This window comes from Heterodontus francisci, chromosome 3 (genome assembly GCF_036365525.1).
Source record: "Heterodontus francisci isolate sHetFra1 chromosome 3, sHetFra1.hap1, whole genome shotgun sequence".
Taxonomy (NCBI): domain Eukaryota; kingdom Metazoa; phylum Chordata; class Chondrichthyes; order Heterodontiformes; family Heterodontidae; genus Heterodontus; species Heterodontus francisci.
Window position 1 is genome coordinate 197452243 of NC_090373.1, and position 27893 is coordinate 197480135.

Below are 27893 nucleotides of genomic sequence, written 5' to 3' on the forward strand. Positions count from 1 at the left end.
GTTGCTTGACTAGTCTGTGGGACAGCTCTCCCAATTTTGGCACAAGCCCCCAGATGTTAGTAAGGAGGACTTTGCAGGGTCAACAGGTCTGGGTATGCTGTTGTCGTTTCCAGTGCCTAGGTTAATGCTTGGTGTTCCATCCAGTTTCATTCCTTTTCTCAGACTTTGTAGTGGTCTGATATAACTGAGTGACTTGCTAGGTCATTTCGGAGGGCATTTAAGAGTCAACCACATTGCTGTGGAGTCGCATGGAGGCCAGATCAGGTAAGGACAGCAGATTTCCTTCCCTAAAGGACATTAGTGAAGAAGATGGGGTTTTACAATAATTGACAATGGTTTCATGATCACCATTTGACCAGCTTTTAATTCCAGATGTTTATTCCCTCTGTGGTGGGATTCGTACCCATGTCCCCAAGCATTAGCCTGGGGCTCTGGGTTACTAGTCTAGTTAAAGTCTGGAATGCGCTGCCTGAGAGTGTGGCGGAAGCAGGTTCAATTGAAGCATTCAAAAAGGAATTAGACTGTGATATGAAAAGGAAGAATGTGCAGGGTTACAGGGAGAAGGTGGGGGAATGGAACTGAGGGAATTGCTCTCTCCGAGAGCTGGTGCAGACACGATGGGCCGATTGGCCTCCTTCTGCACAGTAACAGTTCTGTGTGTCTAAGGTTACAACGCAGAAGGAGGCCATTGGCGCCATCCTGCCTGTGCTGGCTCTAAGCTTGAGCAATGTGTCTGCTCTCCGCTCTGCCAGCATCCACCTGCCCTGCTTCTGATTGGTAGAGTTCCCAGCGGGGGCGGGTTCACTTGCCTCTCTTCTTTTTAATTGGTTGTACTGAAATAATCCCCGCCCTCTTTCTGCCCCTACTGTCTCCTCATTGGGCGCCAGGTGGGCGATGACCTCTTGTTACTGTGTGTTGATTGGGCCAGGTTGAGGGGGCGGGACTAGTGCTCTCCTCTATCTGTTGGGCTGTGGAGGGCGGATCGGCCTGACTGTTTGCTGGGTTGTCAGTGCATTTGCTGAGCTTCACCTCATAGCAGCTGCAATGTCTCAGGAGCCGAGCGGACTCACCGACCAGCAGGCTTTCAGCGCTTGTTCCGAGCCAGATGCAGAAACCAAGGTTCGGTGGCGGCTGGGGCTGGGGCTGGGGCTGGGGCTGGGGCTGGGGCTGGGGCTGGGGCTGGGGCTGGGGCAGGGGATGGGGCAGGGGATGGGGCAGGGGCTGGGGCAGGGGCTGGGACAGGGGCTGGGGCTGGGACAGGGGCAGGGGCTGGGGCTGGGGCTGGGGCAGGGGCTGGGGCAAAACGAGGTGTCGCGGGTGGGTAGACTCGGGTTGACATTCGAGCCGGGCGGATGCATTGGGAGGCTGCAGGCCCCAGAGTGGAGGGTTACCTACTGACTGATTGAGTGGCACGAATGTTGGGGGATTGGGGCAGTGCTGGACGGTTGAGATCACATTGCTCCGGCCGGGTTTGGTGACTAGTTAATTAATATTAAGCTCTGGTTAGATACTTTGCCTGGTGTGGTTCTGAGCCATTCTGAACAGAACGGTCATGTCACCTATTCCCAGTCCCTGCTGTCAGCTGGTTAGGCTCAGTGCCAGTTGAACTTGGGGATGGGTTTTCACTTCTGAGAGCTATCCAGTAACCGCCTGCCGAGAAGTGCCTGTGAGGACAGGATCAAGTGGACTGTGCAACCCTTGCAGTTGAATAGTATGTTGAAGTCAGTCTCCAGATCATGAATGAAGGCTAGCCACTTAATATTGGAAAAGAGCAAGAGTACAAGGAAGGGGAATAATGACTTGGGTGAAGGAATAGAGTTGTACATTCAAGTTTACAAATGACATTTTTGAGGCACAATAAATTGTGTAGATAGGAGCAGTAAATTACTAAGTGACATAGACAAAGTGACTGGGTAAAACTGTGGCAGATGGAGTTCAATCTAGGGGAGTATAACATAATCCACTTTAGTAGATCCAAAAAGATATCAGAATATTTTCTTAATGGTGAGAAAGCAGGAACTGTGGAGGAACAAATGGATTTGGGTGTCTATGTACACAAATCACAGGTATAGGTTGGAATACAAAAGTGAGCAAGTTATCCTTCCTTGTACAGAGTCTTGGTCACACTGCATCTGCAGTATTGTGCTCATTTCTGGGCATTGCACACGGGAAGGATATATTGGCCTTGGGGGACAAAGTGCACATTCAGGGCTCAAAGGTTTAAATGTGAGGACAAGTTGCAGATACAGCTTGTATTCCATTGAGTGAGAGTGATCTAATTGGAGTTCGGGTTGATACAGGGAACTATTTCCTCTGATGGTGGGAATCTAGAACAGAGAGGCACAATGTTAAAATTACAGCCATGACATTTAGGAGTGACATCTGGAAACACAAAATATATTGAAAATGTGGAACTCCCTTCCCTCGAAGGCCATGAATGCTAAGTCAATTGAAAGACTGAAATCAACAGATCTTTATTAGGTAAGCGTATCTAGGGATATGAAACAAAGGTGGGTAAATGGAGTTGAGGTGCAGACCAGCCATGATCTAAGTGAATAGGCTTGAAGGAGCTGAATAGCTTACTCCTGTGCCTTGTATTCTTGAGTGGATAGCTTTTTCTGTATGGGTTGCTACCTTCAGGAGGAGATGTGTAATAAACAAATAACTTGTATGTAAATAAAAGCAAAATACTGCGAATGCTGGAAATCTGAAATAAAAGCAGAAAATGCTGGAAATACTCAGCAGGTCTGGCAGCATCTATGGAGAGAGAAGCAAAATTAATGTTTTGAGTCTGTGATTTTTCATCAGAACTCTCCACAGATTCTGCCAGACCTGCTGAGTATTTCCAGCACTTTCTGCTTTTATTTCACTTGCATGTAACTGGTTTTCTTCCCCCAAATGTTGTATGTTTCATAAATAAAATTCTTAACTGGAGCACATTTATTTTGCAATGTTCTTACCAGTCCCACTCTTCCAGGATTTTGTGATGCAACAGACGATGTTGAGAGTGAAAGATCCGAAAAAATCTCTGGATTTTTACACCAGAATCATTGGAATGACGTAAGAAATATATTTTAAAAATTGAATAAAGAGAGCAAAACAGTAAGTGATTGTTTGTTTTTAGAGATAAGAATGGAAGCAAGAAATATGGAAGAGGCCACAGACTAAAACAAAATGATGCAAACAGATATCACTCTGTCAGCATCTGAAAGTCAGGTTACCTTTTGGGATGCAAGCTTTTGTTAGAACCATAGAACAGTTATGGTACAGAAAGAGGCCATTCAGCCCATCGTGTCTGCGCCAGCTGAAGAAATTAATTGGTCATTCTAATCCCACCTTCCAGCACCTGGTCCGTAGCCTTGCAGGTTACAGCACTTCAGGTGCAGGTCCAGGTATCTTTTAAATGAGTTGAGGGTTTCTGCCTCCACCACTGATCCGGGCAGTGAATTCCAGACACCCACCACCCTCTGGGTGATCAAGATTTTCCTCATGTCCCTTCTAATCCTTCTACCAATTACCTTAAATCTCTGCCCCCTGGTAATTGACCTCTCTGCTAGGGGAAACAGGTCCTTCCTGTCTATGCTATCTAGGACTCTCATAATTTTGACATAAGTCACCCCTCAGCCTCCTCTGTTCTAAGGAAAACAATCCTGGTCGCTCCAATCTTTCCTCATAGCTGCAATTTTCAAGCCTTGGCAACATTCTTGTAAATCTCCTCTACTCTCTCCAGAGCAATTATGTCCTTCTTGTAATGTGGTGACCAGAACTGTAAGCAATACTCCAGCTACAGCCTAACCAGCGTTTTTATATGGTTTCAGCATTATATCCCCGTATTTGTATACTATACATTGGCCAATAAAAGGAAAGCATTCCATATGCCTTCTTCACTTTATTTACCTGTCCTGCCTGTGGACATGCACGCCAAGGTGTCTCACTTCAACTACCCCCTCAATATCCTTCCATTTATTGTGTATTCCCTCGCTTTGTTTGCCCTCCCCAAATGCATTACCTCACACTTCTGACTGAATTCCATTTGCCATTTTCCACCCACTCAACCAAACCATTGATATCATTCTGGAGTCTACAGCTATCCTCTTCACTATTAACTACATGGCCAATTTTTGTGTCAATGATCCTCGAAGCATCTGCTATTTCCTCCCTGACTTCCTTTAACAGCTTGGGATGCAATCTGTCTGGCCCTGGCGATTTATCCACTTTCAAGGATGTCAGACCCTCTAGTACTTCCTCTCTCATTATTCTTATTGTATCTAATATTTCACACTCCTCGTCTTTAACTACAATGTGTGCATCAACCCTCTCCTTTGTGAAGACAGAGACCAAGTACTCATTAAGAACCCTGCCAACATTTTCTGCATCCACGCACAAGTTCTCTTGTACATCTCTGATAGGCCCGACCCTTTCCTTAGTTATCCTCTTGCTCTTAATGTACCGGTAAGACATCTTTGGGTTTTCCTTGACTTTTACCTGGCAATATTTTTTTCATGTCCTCTCTTTGCTTTCCTAATTTCCTTTTTTACTTCACCCCTGCACTTTCTATACTCCTCAAGGCTTTCTAAAGTATTACGTTTTTTGTGACTGTCATAAGCTTTCTTTTTCTGCTTTATCTTACCCTGTATTCTTCTAGATAACCGGGGGGCTCTAGATTTAGCAGTACCACCTTTTTTCTTTGTGGGGACATGCCTACACTGTGCCTGTAGAATCTGGCTTTTGAATGCCTCCCACTGGTTTGCCACTGACTTTCCTTCAAGTAGCTCTATCCAGTCCACTTTCGCCAGATCACCCCTCAGCTTTGTAAAATTATCCTTCCCCCAATTTAGAACTTTTACTCCTGTTCTATCTTTGTCCTTTTCTATAATAATGCTAAATCTAACTGTATTATGGTCACTATCTCCAAAATGGTCACCCATGCTATTTCATCCACTTGCCCAGCTTCGTTTCCCAAGATTAAATTTAGAATTGCGCCCTCTTTCGTTGGTTTTATGTGCTTGCTAAAAAAAAAAGTTCTATTGAATGCAGTTCAAGGATTTTGTGCCTTCTGTGCCATAGAGTTGTACAGCACTGGAACAGGCTCTTCGGCCCACCAAGTCTGTGCTGACCATCAAACACCCATTTATACTAATCTTACATTAATCCCATACCACATCCCCACCTTCCCTCAATTCTCCTACCACCTACCTACACTAGGAGCAATTTATAATGGCCAATTTACCTATCAACCTGCAAGTCTTTGGCTGTGGGAGGAAACCGGAGCACCCGGCGTAAACCCACGCAGTCACAGGGAGAACTTGCAAACTCCGCACAGGCAGTGCCCAGAACTGAACCCGGGTCATTGGAGCTGTGAGGCTGTGGTGCTAACCTCTGCGCCACTGTGCCACCCTAAAAAAAAAATGTTCTAAGTAACTTGCCCTTCACACTATTTGTATCCCAGTTGATATTAAGGGCGTTGAGATCCCCAACTATTATTGCCCTATTGTTTTTGCACTCCGAAATTTGCCTACATATTTGTTCTTCTATTTGTCTCTCACTATTTGGAGGTCTATAGTACACTCCTAGTAGTGTGGCTGCCCCTTTTTTTATTTCTGAGCTCAACCCATATGGCCTCATTTGATGATTCATTTAGCATATCAAAGCTGTAATTGATTCTTTAACCAATAATGCTACACCCGCTCCTTTTTAACCCCCTCCCTATCCCATCTGAAAACTCTATATCCAGGGATGTTGAGCTGCCATTTTTGCCCCTCTTTAAGCCAAGCTTCCGTTACATCAATGATATCATGCTGCCATGTGTCTATCTGTGCCCTCAGCTCATCAGCTTTATTTGCTATACTCCTTGCATGAAAATAAATACCTTTTTAACACTGCTAAATTCCTGTGCTGTATACTTTTTATTCATTGCTTCTTCTGTCTTTCAGTGTCACTCGCTAATTTTCTGCCTCTGTTCTTACTCTGAATTTGTCCTATCTGAAACTGCCCTCAGTTTCCCCTGCCAATCTAATTTAAACTATCCCTAACAGCACTAGCAAACCTCCCTGCAAAGATATTTGTCCCAGTCCTGTTCAGGTGTAGACTGTCCGGCTTGTACAGAATCCACCTTCCCCAGAACCGGTCCCAATGCCCCAGAAAACTGAAGCCCTCCCTCCTGCACCATCTGTCCAGCCAAGCATTCATCTGGCGTATTCTGATATTTCGATACTCACTAGCGCGTGACTTTGGGAGTAATCTTTGAGGTCCTGCTTGCTAATCTTTTTTCCTAACTCCCTAATCTCAGCCTACAGGATCTCATCCCTTTTTCTATCTATATCATCAGTACCGATGTGTACCACGACCTCCAGAATGCTCTGTAGCCGCTTGGTGATATCCATGACCCTTGCACCAGGGAGGCAACATACTATCCTGGAATCACGTCTGTGACCACAGGAATGCCTGTCTTATCCCCTAACTATAGAATCCCCTACCACTATTGCTCTCCTGTCTTTTTTTCCTCCTTCCCTGCACTGCTGAGCCACCCATGGTGCTCTGGTCATGACTCTTGCTGCATTCTCCAGAAGAATTCTCTCTCCCATTAGTACTCAAAACTGAATACCGGTTAGAAAGTGGGATGCCCTCCGGGGACTCTTGCACTACCTGCCTTGTCCTTGTTTGTCTGGCAGCCGCCCGGTCCCTCTCTGACTGTGCTCTCTTAAGCTGCCGGGTGACCACCTCCTGAAATGTGCTATCCACGTATCTCTCATCCTCGCGAATGCACCTCAGTGACACCAGCTGCTCTTCGAGTTCCAAGATTCGGAGCTCGAGCTTTTGCATTTGTTGGCATTTTCTGCACATGTAATTGTCCAGGACATGGGTAGGGTCCTGGAGTCCCCAGATGGCACAGGATGTGCATTCAATGGGTGTGAGCAGCCCTGCCATGTCTCGAATTATTTATTCACTGCACTAAAATTGGAAGTTAAATGAACACAAAATGGTTATAAATAGAACAAATGAGTAACTACCTACCGACTACTAGTATTTTAGCTTCTACTTAGTAGGTAGACTTAAATGTTCGAGGAAAAATAACAATCAGCAGAAAAAGGAAAATGAAGAAAACACCCACCAGATACTCACCGACCAGCTCCCTGTGCCTCGCAGCTCTCTTGCGCTGTTTGTAGCTCCGAAGTCTCACCCAGAAATCACCTATCTGCTTCCAGATGATATCACACCTCGATGTTTCTTTCCGAATGCCGGCAGACTGGCAGCAGCAACAGCTAGCCCCACTCCCCTCTCGTTGATTCCTGGTGATCTCCTTCTCTCTCTCTCTCTCTCTCTCTCTCTCTCTCTATTAAATTAAATTGATTTTTGTTAATTTATAGTTCCCCTCCTTACTGAACTCCCTTCTTCACACTATGTACTCAAGCAGCACTCAGAGACCCCTGAATTTATACTCGCTGAAAACAATGATGAATCAGCTTTGCTAGAACTCAGAAACCAGTTTAAGCTATCTACCTAATTAACTAGCTGCAGCTACTCTGAGAGCTTGTATAACCCCTGCTTAAAACTGTAAGAAACTTAACTTGCCTCTTAACTTAAACAGTAATTTTAATTAATTGCTAAATTTAAACAAAAAAGAGACTAGAGAGATTAACCCTTAAAATGCCGTCACTTACCAAACCCCCTCCTTCACACTCCGTGCAGACTGTTAATCCAGTTCTGCAATTAAAGGTTAGACCTGAAATGATCACCTTGCTTTCTCTTTTAGGTGTGAACTGGACTGATGTATATTTCCAGTATTTTCGGCTTTTGTTTTTTCCTCTTGCAAGTTCATGTGGATTCTGGAAGCTTTGGATTTTCCCTTAATTTTTGTTGGTTTTATCGTGTCCCATTTTAATCCATGCTGCTTTTAAAATAGAGCTCCATGGAATACTATTCAAGTCTATGGAGCTTGTATTCCAACTCAAACAGTACGTAAGTGCATGTCAAAAATGCAGTTGACACTTCTGTTAATATTGTAGTTTAATAAGTCATTTTGTTCCCTTGCCCAGTATTATGCAAGCCCCCATATCCTATCGAAAACTCTGCCGCCTCATATTTAGGCAACTGTTGCCCATTTCTTGCTTGCCTCCACTGACCTGGTGCTCCTAATGTACTGGTTTCAAAATCAGTCTACAAACCTTTCCATTGCCTTGCTCCCACACTATCTCTGTAACCTGTTTCAAGTCACACTCCCTTCTTATTCAGCTTGCTGTGTCTCCCTTCACCGTCATCAGTGGCAGAAACTGCAGGCATCCAGCTCTGCACTATGGAACTCTCTCTTAAACTCTCTACCTCATCCCAACTCCCACATTCAAAAGCCTCTGCAAAAGGTGGAAACAAGTTGCCAGTTGTAGTCATAGAAACATAGAAAATAGGAGTAGGCCATTCGGCCCTTTGAGCCTGCTCTGCCATTCATTATGATCATGGCTGGTCATCCAACTCAGTAACCTGTTCCCACTTTTGCCCCATATCCTTTGATCCCTTTCGCCCCAAGAGCTATATCTAACTCCTTCTTAAAAACATACAATGTTTTGGCCTCAACTGCTTGCTGTGGTAGCGAATTCCACAGGCTCACCACTCTCTGGGTGAAGAATCTCTCCTCATCTCAGTCCTGAAAGGTTTACCCCGTATCGTTAGTCTATGACCCCTGGTTCTGGACTCCCCCACGATTGGGAACAACCTTCCTGCATCTACCCTGTCAAGTCCTGTTAGAATTTTTTAGGTTTCTCTGAGATCCCCCCCTCACTCTTCTGAACTCCAGCGAATATAATCCTAACCGACTCAATCTCTCCTCATATGTCAGTCCTGCCATCCCAGGAATCAGTCTGGTGAACCTTCGCTGCACTCCCTATATAGCAAAAACAACCTTCCTCAGATAAGGAGACCAAAACTGCACACAATATTCCAGGCGTGGCCTCACCAAGACCCTGTATAATTGCAGCAAGACATCCCTGCTCCTGTACTCGAATTCTCTCATTATGAAGGCCAACATACCATTTGCATTTTTTACCGCCTGTTGCACCTGCATGCTTACCTTCAGCGACTGGTGTACGAGAACACCCAGGTCTCGCTGCATATTCCCCTCTCAGTTTATAGCCTTTCAAATAATCTGCCTTCCTATTTTTGCTACCAAAGTGGATAACCTCACATTTATTCACATTATACTGCATGTGCCATGCATTAGCCCACTCACTCAACTTGTCCAAATCACCCTGAAGCCTCTCTGTATCCTCCTCACAACTCACCCTCCCACCCAGTTTTGTCATCTGCAAATTTGGAGATATTACATTTAGTTCCCTCATCTAAATCATTAATATATATTGTGAATAGCTGGGGTCCTAGCACCGATCCCTGCGGTACCCCACTAGTCACTACCTGCCATTCGGAAAAAGACCCGTTTATCCCTACTATTTGTCTCCTGTCTGCCAACCAATTTTCTATCCATCGCAATACACTACCCCTAATCCCATGCGCTTTAATTTTACATGCTAATCTCTTATGTGGGACTTTGTCGAAAGCCTTCTGAAAGTCCAAATAAACCACATCCACTGGCTCTCCCTCATCAACTCTACTAGTTACATCCTCGAAGAATTCTAGTAGATTTATCAAGCATGATTTCCCTTTCGTAAATCCATGCTGACTCTGTCCGATTCCACCACTGTTCTCTTAGTGGTCTGCTATAACGGACTCTAGAATTTTCCCCACTACCGACGTCAGGCTGACTGATCTATAATTCCCTGTTTTCTCTGGACCTCCCTTTTTAAATAGCGGGGTTACATTAGCTACTCTCCAATCCGTAGGAACTGTTCCAGAGTCTATAGAATCTTGGAAGATGACCACAAATGCATCCACTATTTCTAGGGCCACTTCCTTAAGTACTCCGGGATGCAGACCATCAGGCCCTGGGGATTTATCGGCCTTCAATCCCATCAATTTCCCCAACACCATTTCTCTACTAATACTGATTTCCTTCAGTTCCTCCCTCTCACTAAACCCTGTGTTCCCCAACATTTCTGGTATGATATTTGTGTCCTCCTTTGTGAAGACAGAACCAAAGTATGCATTTAGTTGGTCAGCCATTTCTTTGTTCCCCATAATAAATTCCCCTGTTTCTGACCATATGGGACCTACATTTGTCTTCACCAATCTTTTTCTCTTCACATACCAACAGAAACTTTTACAGCCAGTTTTTATGTTCCCCGCAAGCTTACTCTCGTACTCTATTTTCCCCTTCTTAATCAATCCCTTGGTCCTCCTTTGCTGAATTCTAAACTGCTCCCAATCCTCAGGTCTGTTGTTCTTTCTGGTGAATTTGTATGCCTCTTCCTTTGATCTAATGCTATCTCTAATTTTCCTTGTAAGCCATGGTTTGGCTATCTTTCCTGTTTTACTTTTGCGCCAGACAGGAATAAACAATTGTTGCAGTTCATCCATGGGCTCTTTGAATGTTTGCCATTGCCTATCCACCTTCATCCCTTTAAGTAACGTTTCCCAATCCATCATAACCAACTCGTGCCTCATACCTTTGTAGTTTCCATTACTAAGATTCAGGACCCTTGTCTCAGAATCAACTATGTCACTCTCCATCTTGATGAAGAATTCTATCATATTATGGTCACTCATCCCCAAGGGGTCTTGCACAACTAAATTGTCAATTATTCCTCTCTCATTACACAATACCCAGTCAAGGCCTGGGCTGGTCTGCTGTTCCCCCTATTATTAAAATCAGTGAACGAAGTTGGATCAAAAATCACAGCCAAACAAATTAAAAGTAAACAGCCAACAGAGATGTAAGATTTTGTATCTGGGGCTGTGAGTTGAAGTGATTTGCATGTACAAGTCCATCTTGAAGTAGATGTGAAAGTAAAACAGAAGTGGGACGATACAGGAAGGGGGAAAATAAGGGGGGTGGGGCTATAATAGTATGACAGCTGCTTTTGTAGTGCAGGCTTTGCTCTCCTGCAGTGCCTATTGGTAGTATATCCTGTCTTCCTCTGAACCATCTGAAAAGTGGCTCTCTGTATTTAATGTGTGTGCAGACAGGCTATAGCAATGTGGCTGCTATACATGTGTAAAAGCTTAGTGCCATGGAACCACAAGAGTGAATCTAGCTGTGTGTGCAAGTGATGGGATTGCTGCTTGAATTGTGCTAATGAAGAACGTGTTTACTGAGCCCAGGAAAAGTGCTGGCAGGTGGGAAGATCCAGTTTCAAAATGGGAAAGAGAAAGAAAAAATTACATTCAGTGCATTTAGCTTTTGGTTGCTGCTAACTGTGTGAACCAATGGATCTTCTCTATCCCATCACCTAGTCCCTCCCTCTTGCTTGTGTGCTCGATGGACCTCCCTTATCCCGTTGCCCATTTCCTCCCTTTCACCCACTACCTCGCTCCCTCTCTTTCCTTATTCCACTCTGATGGCTTCTCTTGACTTTGTTTACAGGCTTCTGCAGAAATTCGACTTCCCTTCTATGAAATTCACACTCTACTTTTTGGGCTATGAGGACAAAAAGGAAATCCCAGCTGATAAGAATGAGCACAAAGCCTGGACCTTCTCTAGGAAAGCGACCATCGAGCTGACGCAGTGAGTATAGCATGGAGTCAGGGTATGGGAGTTCAGCTGAGACAGATTATCTTGTCTGTACTGAATGCTGAATATTACTGGACTTTCATTCCAATGTTACTGGCCAGAAGTGTCATATAAATGACTATTTACCTACACGATAAGCAATTATGCTGTAAACAATAATTCACTGCCTGTGAAGGTTCTCTATAAATGCAAGTTCTTCCTTCCTCCTCCATTTGCCGCTTCAATAAAGACGTTTTCCAAGGTTAAATTCAATAATTTCCATGGTTATTGCATGTTACAAATATGTACAATACATTGCAAACAATGACATGCAATAACAGCTACTTAATAACTTGCACTTGTATAGCGCCTTTAATGTAGTAAAATGTCCCAAGGTGCTTTGCAGGATCATTGTCAAACAATGTCTGACACTGGACCACACAGATCACAGGTCAAAGAAGTAGATTTTAAGGAACATCTGAAAGGAGGCGGGGGAGGGAATTCCAGAATTTAGGGCCTAGTCAGCTAAAGGCATGACTGCCAATAGTGGAGCCATATTAATCAGGGTTGTGCAAGAGGGCAGAACAGCATGAGAACAGAGCAGAGAGAGCCTTGGAGGTTATAGAAACAGTGAGGGCTGAAACATGGGGGGAAGGATTTGAAAACCAGGATGAGAATTTTAAAATTGTTGGACCAGGAGCCAATGTAGGTCAGTGAGCACAGGGATGATGTGCGAATGGGACGGTGCAAGTTAGGATACGTTTAATAGCTTACAGAGGGTGTAAGGTGGGAAACCGGCCAGGAGAGCATTGGAATAGTTGAGAGTCTAGAGATAACAAATGCATGGATGAGGTTTTTAGAGCAGATGAACTGAGGCAGGGGCGGAGGTGGGCAATGTTATGGAGGTGAAGTAGCTGGTCTTGGTGATGGTGAAGTTATGTGGTCGGAAGCTCAGCTCAAGGTCAAATATGACACCGAGGTTGTGAACGGTCTGGTTCAGCCTCACGGTGACCAATGAGAGGAATGAAGTCAGTGGCTAAGGAATGGAATTTGTGTCTTTGGTATTTAATTGGAGGACATTTCTGCTCATCCAATAGTGAAAACAGCATGACACATCTGTGGCAGTGGAGGGGTCAAGAGAGGTGGTGGTGTGGTAGAACTGGGTGCTGTCAGGTCATATATCAGGTCTTCTTGAATCCAGTGTAGTAAACTAGAACTACATTTAAAGGGTGTTCCATGTTTGATAACAGGGTGGATCAGCGGCCTCAGCATTAGGTGAGGTCGTGGTTTGGGTATTGCACTGACTTTGGGCGGTGGGTGCAGTGGATATGGATATTAGAGACTCGGGTATCCTGAAACAATTGGTCCCATTTGTTTCTTTGGGAACTGTGAGCAGGGTTGTTCTCCAGAAAGTGAGCCAATACCTGACTGTATGTGGGACTTGAGGAAACAGCCTCTTCTTTATTTGCTCAGACTGGCTGAAGTCCCACAGTAGTTTTGGTCATATTGCTGCCAGGTAATGGAATGGTCCAACCTCCTGCTGCAAAAAGAAACTGAGGTCACCCGACAGGCTGAGAGGGATCTTCCAAAGGGAAAATATTACCCCATACTTCTCTAATTTGGATTTGCTGCTTTTCCTCCCACATCCTCTGCTGCTCCAACTCTGGATTAATGCTGCCTCCTCACATCTTCTGCTCAGGATTATTACTCATCTCCTGTAGCTTCCAACCAACTCTTATGGCTGCTCCCTTGCGCCTGCTGTTCCTCTAACTCAGGATTACTGCTTCATACCCAAGGCTGTCATTGTGCACAGTCCTTTTATTATGTCAATACCTTGGAATTCGTAACCTAATGCTATTGTGGGAGAACCATCACTACAATGACTATCGCAGTTCACTTCAGTTTCTCCCAAGGGCATCCAGGGTGTTGGGAGAAGAATTTAGGATTTATGAGAACTGAATTCCCTTTCTCAATGCCCTCTCCTTTCAGATGCTCCTTAAAACCTACCTTTCTGACCACGCTTTTAGTTACCAAATCTAATTCTTTGGCTCAGCAGATTATTGTTTTTAAACTACACTCTGATGCACCTTGGGCCATTTTATACATTAAAGGCACAATATAAATGCAAATTTTGGTTTTGAGAAAGCTTTGCTAAATCTATCTCTGCCGTTAAAGAGGTGCAAGAAAGGAGTTCCAGAGGATAGGGTCCTTTTTTAATTCATTCATGGGACGCTGGCTGGACTATTGCCCACTGAAGGCATTTAAGAGTCAACCACATTGCTGTGGGTCACATGTAGGTCAGACCAGGTAAGGACAGCAGATTTCCTTCCCTGAAGGACATGAGTGAACCAGATAGGTTTTTACAACAATCGACAATGGTTTCATGGTCACCATTACACTAGCTTTTAATTCCAGATTTATTAATTGAATTCAAATTTCAACATCTGCTGTAGTGGGATTCGAACCCATGTCCCTGGAGCATTAGCCGAGGCACCTGGAGTGCTAGTCTAGTGACATTACCACTACGCCACCATCTCCCCAGATGATTTCACACTCTGAAACCATGGAGGAGTAGTAGCGAAGGGAGTGGATGCGCTGACTGAGACATGGGGTTGGTGAAGGCCGCAAGAGGGATTTTATTGGTACAGTGATATGCTGTATATTTGCAGAAAGGCGTGGTTTGATCTGGAACCCTCAATGTCCTTGTTTGTGTTTTACAGCAACTGGGGCACTGAGAATGATGAAAACCAGGCCTATCATAATGGAAACTCTGATCCTAGAGGATTTGGTAAGTTTGTCTGCTGATTTTGGTTCAGTTGTTTGAAATTTCTTTGTGGAGTCACTTGGCAAAGAAGTAACTATGCCCCACAGATCAATAAGGTCCAGCTCCAATTCTCACATTGGTGAGGTGGCATTTCTCAGTTGGGCCAACAGTATGTTAATGGGTCTCAATACTCCAGACTAGGAAAACAGCGAAGGGTTTGTTTTTTTTAGGGGAGGTGAGGAAACCAGCTAGGGTCCTTGCTTCACATTACTTTTGTGTGTGTGTGTGTGTGTGTGTGTGTTAGAGGAGTGGGAGGTTTGCTGTGCTACCTGCCACAGTTTTGTTGTCTACCAGGGTTAGACAGTGTTCAGCAGTGACAAGCACATTTTATTTCTTCCTACTCACCCACCTATCTCTTTTGATAGGCAAAGGATGCTGAGGGAATGCTATGCCACCATTATTACTTTGACTAAGACTGATTCACTCAACACAGACTGTGAACAGCTTAACAAATAAATGAAACTAAGCTTCCAGAACTGAAGGAACCTTTGAGAATTTTTTTTTAATATAAAATATCTGTTCCTCTGCTCTCGCATTCCTGCCAATTTGTGTGTGGAGATCTTCAGTTTCAAAACTTGCAGATGACACTAAAGAGAATGATAAGGAGGATGGTGATAAATGTCAAGAGGAGATGGACAAGCTGGTGGAATGGGTTGACACGGGACAGATGAAATTAATGCAATTTAATTAGTGCGAAGTGATACATTTTGGTAGGATGAACATGGAACGTCTATGTAAAATAAAGGGTGCATATAAGATTCTGAGGGGGCTTGACAGGGTAGTTACTGAGAGGATGTTTCCCTCATGGGGAATCTAGAACTAGAAGGCATAGTTTAAAAATAAGAGGTCTCCCATTTAAGACTGAGATAAGGAGGAAGTTCTTCTCTGCGGGTAGTTAATCTTTGGAATTCTGTTCCCCAGAGAGCAGTGGAAGCTGGGTCATTGAATATATTCAAGCCTGAGTTAGACAGATTTTTGATTTACAAGGGAGTCGAGGGTTATGGGGAGCCAGCAGGAAAGTGGAGTTAAGGCTACAATCCGATCAGCCAGAATCTTATTGAATGTTTTAGTTTAGTTTTAGAGATACAGCACTGAAACAGGCCCTTCGGCCCACCGAGTCTGTGCCGACCATCAACCACCCATTTATACTAATCCTACACTAATCCCATATTCCTACCACATCCCCACCTGTCCCTATATTTCCCTACCACCTACCTATACTAGGGGCAATTTATAATGGCCAATTAACCTATCAACCTGCAAGTCTTTGGCATGTGGGAGGAAACCGGAGCACCCAGAGGAAACCCACGCAGACACAGGGAGAACTTGCAAACTCCACACAGGCAGCACCCAGAATCGAACCCGGGTCCCTGGAGCTGTGAGGCTGCGGTGCTAACCACTCCGCCACTGTGCCGCGGAGTAGACTCAAGGGGCCGAGTAGCCGACGCCTGCTTCTATTTCTTATGATCTTAACTCTAAAGTGGGTACAGGTACACACGATTTACACGAATGGTTCCAGGCATGAGGGACTTCAGTTCACAGAATCACAAAATTGTTACAGCATAGAAGGAGGCCATTCAGCCCATTGTGTCTCCGAATGAGCAATTCACCGAGTGCCATTCCCCTGCCTTCTCCCCATAACCCTGTACGTTCTTCGTTTTCAGGTGACCATCTAATTCCCTTTTGAATCCTTGGATTGAACCTTCCTCCACTGCACCCTCTTTGGCAGTGCATTCCAGATCCTAACCACTCGCCGCGTAAAAGTTTTTCCTCATGTCACTATTGTTTCTTTTGCCAATTACTTTAAACCTGTGCTGTCTTGTTCTTGATCCTTTCATGAGTGGGAATAGCTTTTCCATATCCACATTGTCCAAAACCCTCATGACTTTGAATATCTCCTCTCTGCCTTCTCTTCTCCAAGGAAAACACTCCCAACTTCTCCAGTCTATCTTCGTAAATGTTCCTCATCCCTGGAACCATTCTTGTGAATCTTTTCTGCACTCTCTCCAATGATTTCACATCTTTCCTTGAATGTGGTGGCCATAACTGGATGCAATACTCCAGCTGAGGCCGAACTAGTGTTAACATACAAGTTCAACATAATGTCCTTGCTCTTGTAATCTATGCTCCTATTAATAAAGCCCAGGTTACTGTATGCTTTATTGACCGGTCTCTCAACCTGCCCTGCCACCTTCAATGACTTCTGCACATATACACTCTGGTCCCTCTGCTCCTACACCCCCTTTAGAATTGCACCCTTTATTCTATATTGTCTCTCCATGTTCTTCCTACCAAAATGAATCACTTCATATTTCTCTGTATTGAACTTCATCTGTCACCTGTCTGCCCATTCTACCAACTTGTCTGTGTCCTTTTGAAGTTCTACACTATCCTCGTCACAGTTCACAATGCTTCCAAGTTTCATATCGGCCACAAATGTTGAAATTATGCCCTGTACACTAAGGTCTAGGTCATTAATTCTTTTGGGCCTCCTTATCTCGAGAGACAATGGATAAGCGCCTGGAGGTGGTCAGTGGTTTGTGAAGCAGCGCCTGGAGTGGCTATAAAGGCCAATTCTGGAGTGACAGACTCTTCCACAGGTGCTGCAGAGAAATTTGTTTGTCGGGGCTGTTACACAGTTGGCTCTCTCCTTGCGCCTCTGTCTTTTTTCCTGCCAACTACTAAGTCTCTTTGACTCGCCACAATTTAGCCCTGTCTTTATGGCTGCCCGCCAGCTCTGGCGAATGCTGGCAACTGACTCCCACGACTTGTGATCAATGTCACACGATTTCATGTCGCGTTTGCAGACGTCTTTATAGCGGAGACATGGACGGCCGGTGGGTCTGATACCAGTGGCGAGCTCGCTGTACAATGTGTCTTTGGGGATCCTGCCATCTTCCATGCGGCTCACATGGCCAAGCCATCTCAAGCGCCGCTGACTAAGTAGTGTGTATAAGCTGGGGGTGTTGGCCGCTTCAAGGACTTCTGTGTTGGAGATATAGTCCTGCCACCTGATGCCAAGTATTCTCCGAAGGCAGCGAAGATGGAATGAATTGAGACGTCGCTCTTGGCTGGCATACGTTGTCCAGGCCTCGCTGCCGTAGAGCAAGGTACTGAGGATACAGGCCTGATACACTCTGACTTTTGTGTTCCGTGTCAGTGCGCCATTTTCCCACACTCTCTTGGCCAGTCTGGACATAGCAGTGGAAGCCTTACCCATGCGCTTGTTGATTTCTGCATCTAGAGACAGGTTACTGGTGATAGTTGAGCCTAGGTAGGTGAAGTCTTGAACCACTTCCAGAGCGTGGTCGCCAATATTGATGGATGGAGCATTTCTGACGTCCTGTCCCATGATGTTCGTTTTAATATATATCATTAATATAGGTCATTAATATATATCAGGAAAAGCAAGATCCCTGGAGAACACCACTACAAACCTTTCTCCAGCCCAAAGAACATCCATTATCCACTACTCTGTGGTTCCTGTCACTCAGCCAATTTCATATCCATGTTGTTACTGTCCCTTTTATTCCATGAGCTCTATCTTTGCTCACAAGTCTGTTGTGTGGCACTGTATCAAATGCCTTTTGAAAGTCCATGTACACCACATCAACAGTATTGCCCTCATCAACCCTCTCTGTTACCTCCTCAAAAACTCCAGCAAGTTGAAAACTATTTTCCCTTGACAAATCCATGCTGGCTTTCCTTAATTAACCTGTATTTGTCCATGTGACTATTAATTTTGTATCGAATTATTGTTTCTAGAAGTTTCCCCATCACTGACGTTAAACTAACTGGCCTATAGTTGCTGGACTTATCTTTACATCCTTTTTTGAACAAGGGTGTAACATTTGCAATTCTCCAGTCCTCTGGCACCACCCCTGAGTCTAAGGAAGACTGAAAAATTATGGCCAATGTCTCTGCAATCTTCATGATCGCTTCCCTCAGTATCCTTGGATGCATCTCATCCGACCCTGGTGTTTTATCAGCTTTAAGTATAGACAGCCTAATACTGCCATCTTTTATCAATTTAAAATTCTTCTGGTGTATTAATTACCTCCTCATTCACCATGACCTGGGTTGCATCTTTTTCCTTGGTAAAGACAGATGCAAAGTATTAATTTAATACCGGTTATCCCCTCTGCCTCCAAGTGTAAATCCCCCTTTTGGTCCCTAATCAGCCCTACTTCACCTTTTTACCACCCTTTTACTATTTATATGCCTATAGAAGACTTTGGGATTCCCTTTTATGTTAGCTGCCAGTCTCTTTTTGTACTCTGCCTTTGCTTCTCTTATTTGCTTTTTCACTTGCCCTCTGAACCTCCTATAATCAGCTTGGTTTGTTGTTGTATTATCTGCCTGACATCTGTCATAAGCACACTTTTTTTTCTTCGTCGTCTCTTTTGTCATCCAGGGAGCTCTGGATTTGTTTGCCCTACCTTTCCCCTTCGAGGGTATGTACTTTAACTGTGCCTGAACTATCTCATCTTTGAAGGTAGCCCATTGTTCAGCTACCGTTTTTCCTGCCAACCCTTGATTCCAATTTATTCGGCCCAGATCCATTCTTACCCCATTGAAGTTGGCTTTCCCCAAGTTAATTATTCTTGCCCTAGATTGTTCTTTGTCCTTTCCCATAGCCAATCTAAACCTTATGATACAATGATCACTGTCCCCTAAATGTTCCCCTTCCGAAATTCAATCCACTTAGCCCACCTGAGTCCCAAGAACCAGGTCCAGCAGTGCCTCCATTCTTGTTAGACTGGAAACATACTGCTGTAGAAAATTTTCCTGAACGCACTCTAGGGGTTGGATGTGGCATTGGGCGGACAGAAGCTGGCCACAGACGTAAAGGTCGGTGGCGAATCCGCTTCCGCCCAGCCCGGGGATCTGACCCGCATTTTACGGGTCCCCGGGCTTTAATTGTTGCGAGGCGGAACTTCCACCCGCTTGAGGGAGGAAGTCCCACCTCATTTGCTCCCAGTGGCGCTGCTGGGACTGTGGCCACTGATGGGACTGCAGCCTAGCCGAGGACATGGTGTCAGGAGTCCAGGTAAGTTAGGGTTTCCTCACTGGGCTAATAGGTCGCGCCCCGGCGAGGCAAGGGTGGTCTTTTGGGGGGAAGGGAGGTGGTTGGGGAAGCAGGGGCAGCCTTGTGCCTGTTTGTCAGCCACCTCCTCCTCCCCCCGGTGCGCTGAGAGGCCGCCAGGTTTCACTCGGTGGCCTTTCACATCTCCTGGACGCCCGCTTTCCACGGGTAAAATCCACAAGGGCATTGATTGGTCCGGGGCGGGCGGCTCGTTTCTCACCGCCCCCCCCCCTACTCCCCCAGCCCACGTAAAGTGGGGTGGAGGCGGGAGTGGGTCAGGAAGGCCTCCTGGAGCCTCCCACTCAATTTAACGCCACCACCATCCCCCCCCCCACTGACCCTGCCACCATCCGGCTCGCTGGGGTAGTGTAAAATTCCAGCCTAGGACCTTTTGCTCCTCCCTACCCTTTACACGACTACTATCCCAGTTTATAGTCGGATAATTAACGTCCCCCTTTACAACTACTCTATAATTTTTTGCACTTCTGTAATTTCCTTGTGAATTTGTTCCTCTACATCCTTTCCATTAGTTGGTGGTCTATAGACTACACTGCGCAATGTAATTGCACCTTTTTTTGATCCTTGGCTCTCGGCAAAATAGATTCTGACCGTGACCCCTCTGGGATATCCTCTCTCTCAAGCACTGGAATACTCTCCTTAATCAATATTGCCACTCCTCCCCCTCTTCTTCCTTTCCTATCTTTCTTGAACACCTTGTACCCAGGAATATTTGCCCTTCTTTGAGCCAGGTCTGAGTGTGGAGGCAGATTAAATTCTAACTTTCAAAATGGAATTGGATAAGCATCTGAAGAGAGAATTTGCAGAGGTATGGGACTTTTTTTTAATTTCATGAGATGTGGGTGTTGCTGGCTGGGCAGCATTTATTGCCCATCCCTAATTGCCCTTGAGAAGGTGGTGGTGAGCTGCCTTCTTGAACTGCTGCAGTCCATGTGGGGTAGGTACACCCACAGTGCTGTTAGGAAGGGAGTTCCAGGATTTTGACCCAGCGACAGTGAAGGAACGGTGATATAGTTCCAAGTCAGGATGGTGTGTGGCTTGGAGGGGAACTTGCAGGTGGTGGTGTTCCCATGTATTTGCTGCCCTTGTCCTTCTAGGTGGTAACGGTCGCGGGTTTGGAAGGTGCTATTGGAGGAGCCTTGGTGCGTTGTTGCAGTGCATCTTGTTGCATCGGTGGTGGAGCGATTGAATGTTGACGGTGGTGGATGAGGTGCCAACAAGCGGGCTGCTTTGTCCTGGCTGGTGTTGAGCTTCTTGAGTATTGCTGGAACTGCACTCATCTAGGCAATTGGAGAATAGTCCATCACACTCCTGACTTGTTCCTTGTAAATGGTGGACAGGCTTTGGGGAGTCAGGAGGTGGGTTACTCACTACAGAATTCCCAGCCTCTGACTGAGAGCATGGCTACCCGACCTGAACCCGACTGGGCCCAACAACATGTGTCGGGGGCGGGTCGCTCTTCCGGGTCTGGCATTCGGACTCTGGTTGGGTCGGGTCGGGTTGGCACAGTGTAGCTTGAATGTTACTTGCTACTTATCAGCAAAAGCCTGAATGTTATCCAGGTCTTGCTGTATATGGACACTGACTGCTTCTGTATCTGAGGAGTTGTGAATGGTGCTGAACATTGTGCAATTGTCAGCAACCTTTACCACTTCTGACCTTATAGGAACATTCGAATTAGGAGCAGGAGTAGACCATTCAGCCCCTTTGAGCCTGCTCCGCCATTTAATAAGATTATGGCTCATCTGATTGTGGCCTCAACTCCACTTTCTCACCTACCCCGATACCCTATGACTCCCTTGTTAGTCAAGAATTTATCTACCTCTGTCTTAAAAATATTCAGTAACTCAGGCTCCACTGCTCTCTGGAGAACCGTGTTCCACAGACTCTCAAGCCTCAGAAAAATTTCCCCTCATCCCCATCTTAAATGGGTGACACCTTATTTTTAAACTGTGTCCCCTAGTTTTAGTCTCTCCCACAAGGGGAAATATCCTTTCAGCATCCACCCTGTCAGTCCCCTCAGGATCTTATGTGTTTTAATAAGATCACCTCTCATTCTTCTAAACTCCAATGGATACAGACCCAACCTGTCCAACCTTTCTTCATAAGATAACCCCCCAACCCCCCGCCCCCATCCCAGGTATCAGTCGGGTGAACCTTCTCTGAACTACCTCTAACATATTTATATCTTTTCTTAAATAAGGAGACCAAAACTGTATACAGTACTCCAGATGTGGTCTCACCAATATCCTATACAGCTGTAACAAAACATCCCTACTTTTATATTCCATTCCCCTTGCAATAAACATCAATATTCCATTTGCCTTCCTAATCACTTGCTGTAACAGCGTACCAACCTTTTGTGATTCGTGTACCAGGACACCCAGATCCCTCTGTACCTCAGAGTTTTGCAATCTCTCTCCATTTAAATAATATGCCGCTTTACTATTCTTTCTGCCAAAGTGGATAAGTTCACATTTCTCACATTAAACTCCATTTGCCAATTTTTTGCCCACTCACTTAACCTATCTATATCACTTTGCAGACTCCTTGTGTCCTTGTCACAACTTATTTCCTATCTATCTTTGTGTCGTCAGCAAATTTAGCAACCATACATTTGGTCCCTTCATCCAAAATCATTGTTATAAATTGTAAATAGTTGAGATCCCTGTGGCACTCCGCTCATCACATCTTGCCAACCTGAAAATGGCCCATTTATGGCTACTCTCTGTTTCCTGTTAGCTAACCAATCCTTGATCCTTGCTAATATATTACCCCCTATACCATGGGCTCTTATTTTGTTTAGTAACCTTTTGATGTGGCACCTTGTCAAATGCCTTCTGGAAATCTAATATAGCATAGCATATCCACAGGTTCCTCTTTATCCATGTTGTTTGTTACTTCCTCAAAGAACTCCAATAAATTAGTCAAACATGATTTCCCTTTCATAAAACCATGTTGACTCTGCCTGATTACATTGAAATTTTCTATGTGCCCTGCCATAACTTCCTTAATAGATTCCAGCACTTTCCCTGTGGCCTGAAGTTTCCTGCTTTTTGTCTCCCTCCTTTCTTGAACAGAGGAGTCACATTTGCTATTTTCCAATCTGATGGGACCTTTCCAGAATCTCGGGAATTTTGGAAAATTAAAACCAATGCATCCACTATTTCAGCAGCCACTTCCTTTAAGACCGTAGGATGAAGTCCATCAGGACCTGGGGACTTGTCAGCTTTTAGTTCTAATAAATTTCTCAGCACCTTTTCCCTGGTGATTGTAATTATTTTAAGTTCCTCCCTCCCTTTCTCCTCCTGATTCACAATTATTTCTGGGATTTTATTTGTATCCTCTACAGTAAAGAGGACAGATGTAAAATATCTGTTCAGCTCATCCGCTATCTCCTTATTTTCCATTATTAATTCCCCAGACGCACTCTCTAGAGAACCAACGCTCACTTTACTTATTCTTTTCATTTTTAAATACCTGTAGAAACTCTTATTATCTGTCTTTATATTTCTAGCTAGCTTTCTTTCATACACTCATTTCTCCTCCCTTCTAGTCATTCTTTGCTGTTCTTTGTATTCGGTCCAATCTTCTGACGTGCCACTCATCTTTGTGGAATTATATGGTTTTTCTTTCAATTTGATACTTTTAACTTCCTCAGTCACCCACGGATGGAGTGTCCTTCCCTTAGTCTGTCTTTCTCACTAGAATGTATCTATTCTGCGTATTCTGAAATGTCTCCTTAAATATCTGCCACTGCATCTCTACTGACCTATCCCTTAACCTAATTTTCCAGTTTACTTAGCCAGCTCTGCCTCATAATTGCCCTTGTTTAAGTTTAAAACACTAGTCTTAGATTCACCTTTCTCTCCCTCAAACAGCATGTGAAATTCGATCATATTATGATCACTGCCATCTAGGGGCACCCTCACTATGAGGTCATTAATTAATCTCATCTCATCGCACAATACCAGATCTAGTATAGCTTGCTCTCTGGTTGTAGAACGTGCTGCCCCAAGAAACTGTCTCAAACAGTCTATGAACTCAACATCCAGGCTACCTTTTCTAATCTGATTCATCCAATCTATATGTAGATTAAAATTACCCATGATTATTGCTGTACCTTTCTCACAAGCCCCCATTATTTCATCCTGCATACCCCGTCCGACATGGTTACTGTTAGGGGCCTATAAACCACTCCCACAAGTGAATTCTTACCTTTTTACTATTTCTCATCTCTACCCAAACTGATTCTACATCTTGATCTTCAGAACTAAGGTCATCTTTCTCTACTGTACCAATGTCATCCCTAATTAACAGAGCTATCCCTCCACATTTTCCTAGCTTCCTGTCCTTCCTAAATGTCATGTACCCTTGAAAAGTCAGGTCTCCGTCTTTGTCATCTTGCAGCCATGTCTCTGTAATGGCTATCAGTTTAGTTTAGAGATACAGCACTGAAACAGGCCCTTCGGCCCACCGAGTCTGTGCCGACCATCAACCACCCATTTATACTAATCCTACACTAATTCCATATTCCTACCACATCCCCACCTGTCCCTATATTTCCCTACCACCTACCTATACTAGGGGCAATTTATAATGGCCAATTAACCTATCAACCTGCAAGTCTTTGGCATGTGGGAGGAAACCGGAGCACCCGAAGGAAACCCACGCAGACACAGGGAGAACTTGCAAACTCCACACAGGCAGTACCCAGAATTGAACCCAGGTCACTGGAGCTGTGAGGCTGCAGTGCTAACCACTGCGCCACTGTGCCGCCCATATCAGATCATATGTATTTATGATGGAGGGAAGGTCATTGACGAAGCAGCTGAAGATGGTTGGGCCTAGGACACTACCCTGAGGAACTCCTGCAGTGATGTCCTGGGATTGAGATGATTGGCCTTCAACAATCACACCATTCCTTTGTGCTAGGTATGACTCCAACTAGTGGAGAGTTTTCCTGATTCCAGTTTTGCTAGGGCTTCTCGATGCCATACTCAGTCAAATGCTGCCTTGATCTCCAAGGCAGTCACTCTCACCTCACCTCACCTCATGAGTTCAGCTCTTTTATCCATGTTTGGACCAAGGCTGTAATGAGGCCAGGAGCTGAGTGACCTTGGCGGCATCCAAACTGAGCATCACTGAGCAGGTTATTGCTGAGTAAGTGCTACTTGATAGCACTGTCAATGGCTCCTTCCATTACTTTGATGATCAAGTAGACTGATGGGGCAGTAACTGGCCGGATTGGATTTGTCCTACCTTTTGTGTACCTGGGCAATTTTCCACATTGTTGGGTAGATGCCAGTGGTGGCAGCTGTACTGGAACAGCTTGGCTAGGGACATAGCCAGTTCTGGAGCACAACTCTTCAGGACTATTTCCAGAATGTTGTCCAGTCCTATAGCCTTTGCAGTATCCAGTGCCTTCAGCTGTTTCTTGATATCATGTGGAGTGAATCGAATTGGCTGAAGACTGGTATCTGTAATGCTGGGAACTTCAGGAGGAGGCAGAGATGAATCATTCATTCGGCATTTCTGGCTGAAGATGGTTGGAAATGCTTCAGCCTTGTCTTTTGCGTTGTGCTGTGCTCTCCCATCATTGAGGATGGGGATAGTTGTGGAGCCTCCTCCTCCTGTTAGTTAAATTGTCCACCACTGTTCCCAACTGGATGTGGCAGGATTGCAGAGCTTAGATCTGATCCGTTGGTTGTGGGGTTGCTTACCTGTCTATCGCATGCTGCTGCCACTGTTTGGCATGCATGTAGTGCTGTGTTGTAGCTTCACCAGGATGACACCTCATTTTGAAGTGTGCCTGGTGCTGCTCCTGGCATACCTTCCTGCACTCTTCATTGAACCAGCTAAGTTACTCTTGCGGAGAGCCAGCACAGACATGATGGGCCGAATGGCCGCCTCCTGTGCTGTAACCATTCTATGAATATCTGGTTCCAGTCCACATGACAGATGAGCTGCTCCTGAGTTTATGCCTAATTTGCCATGAGCCATTAGCTAGGAGATGGCTAAGACTGGTTTCTAACTGAAATGTGCACTGGATACTGCCCCACGGCAGAGAGCTGGAACTTGAGAAGGTGGATTATTTCTTTCAAGTATTGTGCATTCTTATGGAAATGGATGTTCAAGCAATCTAATGCTCATGTCTTGAATTTTCACATGGATCTAATACTTACCTGCAGGTCACCTGGGCATTGCTGTCCCTGATGTTTACACTGCTTGCAAACGGTTTGAGGAGCTGGGAGTAAAGTTTGTAAAGAAGCCAGATGATGGTGAGTAGTCGCTGCACTTGCTGATATTTGTTTTTGAGCAATCAAACGAATCTTCAACTGAGACCTTTTCCCCCTTGCAAACTCTTGATTTTTGTTTTCATCCATTCCTGTTTGACAGCTGTATTTTCAAAATTATTTCACTGAATGTAGACGATTGCTGTTGAAGTCAGTACAATAAGTAACCAAAATTTGGATTTGCTGCCCAAAAAAAGTCTACTTTCACTCATGCTTTTCAGTTTTGAGGTGGTTGTAAGACCATCATGTTGAATTTAAGGGGTATTGATACTTTCTAGTTTGAATGCTACAGTGTGCTGCACAATGCTGTGGCTGGACAAGGGTCTCCTGCACTTTTGTATTGTCTTTTTTTTCTTTTCCTCCCCCTGGCCTGTTCAATCCCTGCTTTATGCTGTTATCTGGTATCTCAGTTGGAGAACTGGCCTCAGCACCATTCGGTGAAACCAGCCAGCATTCTTGCTCCTGCCCACTAGCCAGTGAACCGTGTTGAAAAGTGTGTGCTGAGTGAGGACCAGATCTGGCTCAGCTGTGATGCCTGTTGTGAATGAAGAGGCTGCTGAAATTTCATACTATTCTTGATAGATAAATAAATAACACCTAATGGTGTGAGTTGCAGGTTAGACTTGAGTGACAGGGAGGGGAGTGGGAAATGGTGAAAAATACAATGAATACCAATGCTTGCTCTTCTTTTTTTCAGGTAAAATGAAGGGGCTCGCTTTCATTCAGGACCCAGATGGTTACTGGATAGAGATTCTCAGCCCAAACCAAATGCTCACCATAGTCCCTTAGGTGAGAAGTGTGGGCTGTGAAGCTCGACGGCAAGTTTCACACTTGAGTATACAGAACACTCGTGCAAGTTGTACTGACGAGAGATACCTCGGTACCAGTAGTCAGACATTATAGTATTGTTTGTCCTGAAAAATAACTAGAATTATACTGCAGTGGCATTTAGGCATTTAATATAAATGTTGTTAATTGGGGATTTTTCTTCAATGTTCGATTATCTCTGGGAAGTCATTACCAACTTTCTCTGACACCAGAAAGTCATATTAACCAATCCCATAGAAAGGTTGCGGCTGGAATATTCCACAAGTGTTAAGTCCTGGATCTGCAAGAATTGACAGTGTGAAACCTTGACCAATCCAAGTACAAAATGCCAAGTATATTGTGATATCTAACTTGCCTGCACATAACCTCCCTTTTACAACCTTCATTGAGGGGAAGAGAAGTTACACACTCAGATTTTTGTCACAGAACACAAAACATTTTGGAAAGTTTGTCTTTAGGACTCCAAACTGACTTTTCCACTTCCTTTTAAGGTAGTTTAAAATTCCAGCCCTTACTGTAATATCTGGTTAAAAGGGATGGGGAAAGTCAACTCGCCAGCCATCTCTCTCCAGTTCAGTTTGAACTTCTCCAAAGGACTTGTGTTGAGCTCAGCGCATAGATTGGTAAAAGCTGACTTGACAAATGTCAAAATAAGTGTTGGATGGAGCTCTTCTGGGAACCACTATTGTCTAAAATTGTTGAGTGAGTTGTTACACTGAAGGTTGCTTTTCCTCCTACCAAAAAAATACTGTTCCAATCCCAATACACTTGCAATGTTCTGATGAAAGGTCACTGACCTGAAACATTAACTCTGTTCTCTCTCCACAGATGCTGCCTGACCTGCTGAGTATTGCCAGCACTTTTTGTTTTTATTTCAGATTTCCAGCATCTACAGTATTTTCTTTTTATACACTTGCTATGTTGTAGGTTATAATCTTCCTCCACAACCCAGCTACCTGCTCAAACTTTCCACTCAGCCTGCTTATAAAATGCTGTTGATTATTGTTGGTACTTGCTTTGTCTTAATCAGAAATCTTCTGTTTTGTGCTTTGTGACATACAGCACTTTATGGCAGCTACATTTCTTCTTGGGAGCAGTCCCACATGCAAATTTGTAGACTAACTAACTTTAATTGCTATTAACTGACATCTCAGCTAATTGCTTTCATGTAGAGTCTTGCAATAAATGTTTATTTTCTTCAATAAACTTTGCAGGGGTATGTTTTCCCCTCCCTTTTAATGTATTGAA

General features: G+C 44.6%; 1 protein-coding gene across 1 annotated transcript; it reads left to right on the plus strand.

Moving 5' to 3' along the window:
- The first annotated feature begins 948 nt into the window (after window positions 1–948).
- On the plus strand, window positions 949–27893 carry glo1 (glyoxalase 1). The gene is made up of 6 exons (XM_068028152.1): window positions 949–1119; window positions 2978–3060; window positions 11468–11608; window positions 14314–14381; window positions 25713–25802; window positions 26515–27893. The coding sequence occupies exons 1-6, from the start codon at window positions 1045–1047 to the stop codon at window positions 26604–26606; spliced, it is 549 nt and encodes a 182-aa protein (XP_067884253.1). The 5' UTR covers window positions 949–1044; the 3' UTR covers window positions 26607–27893.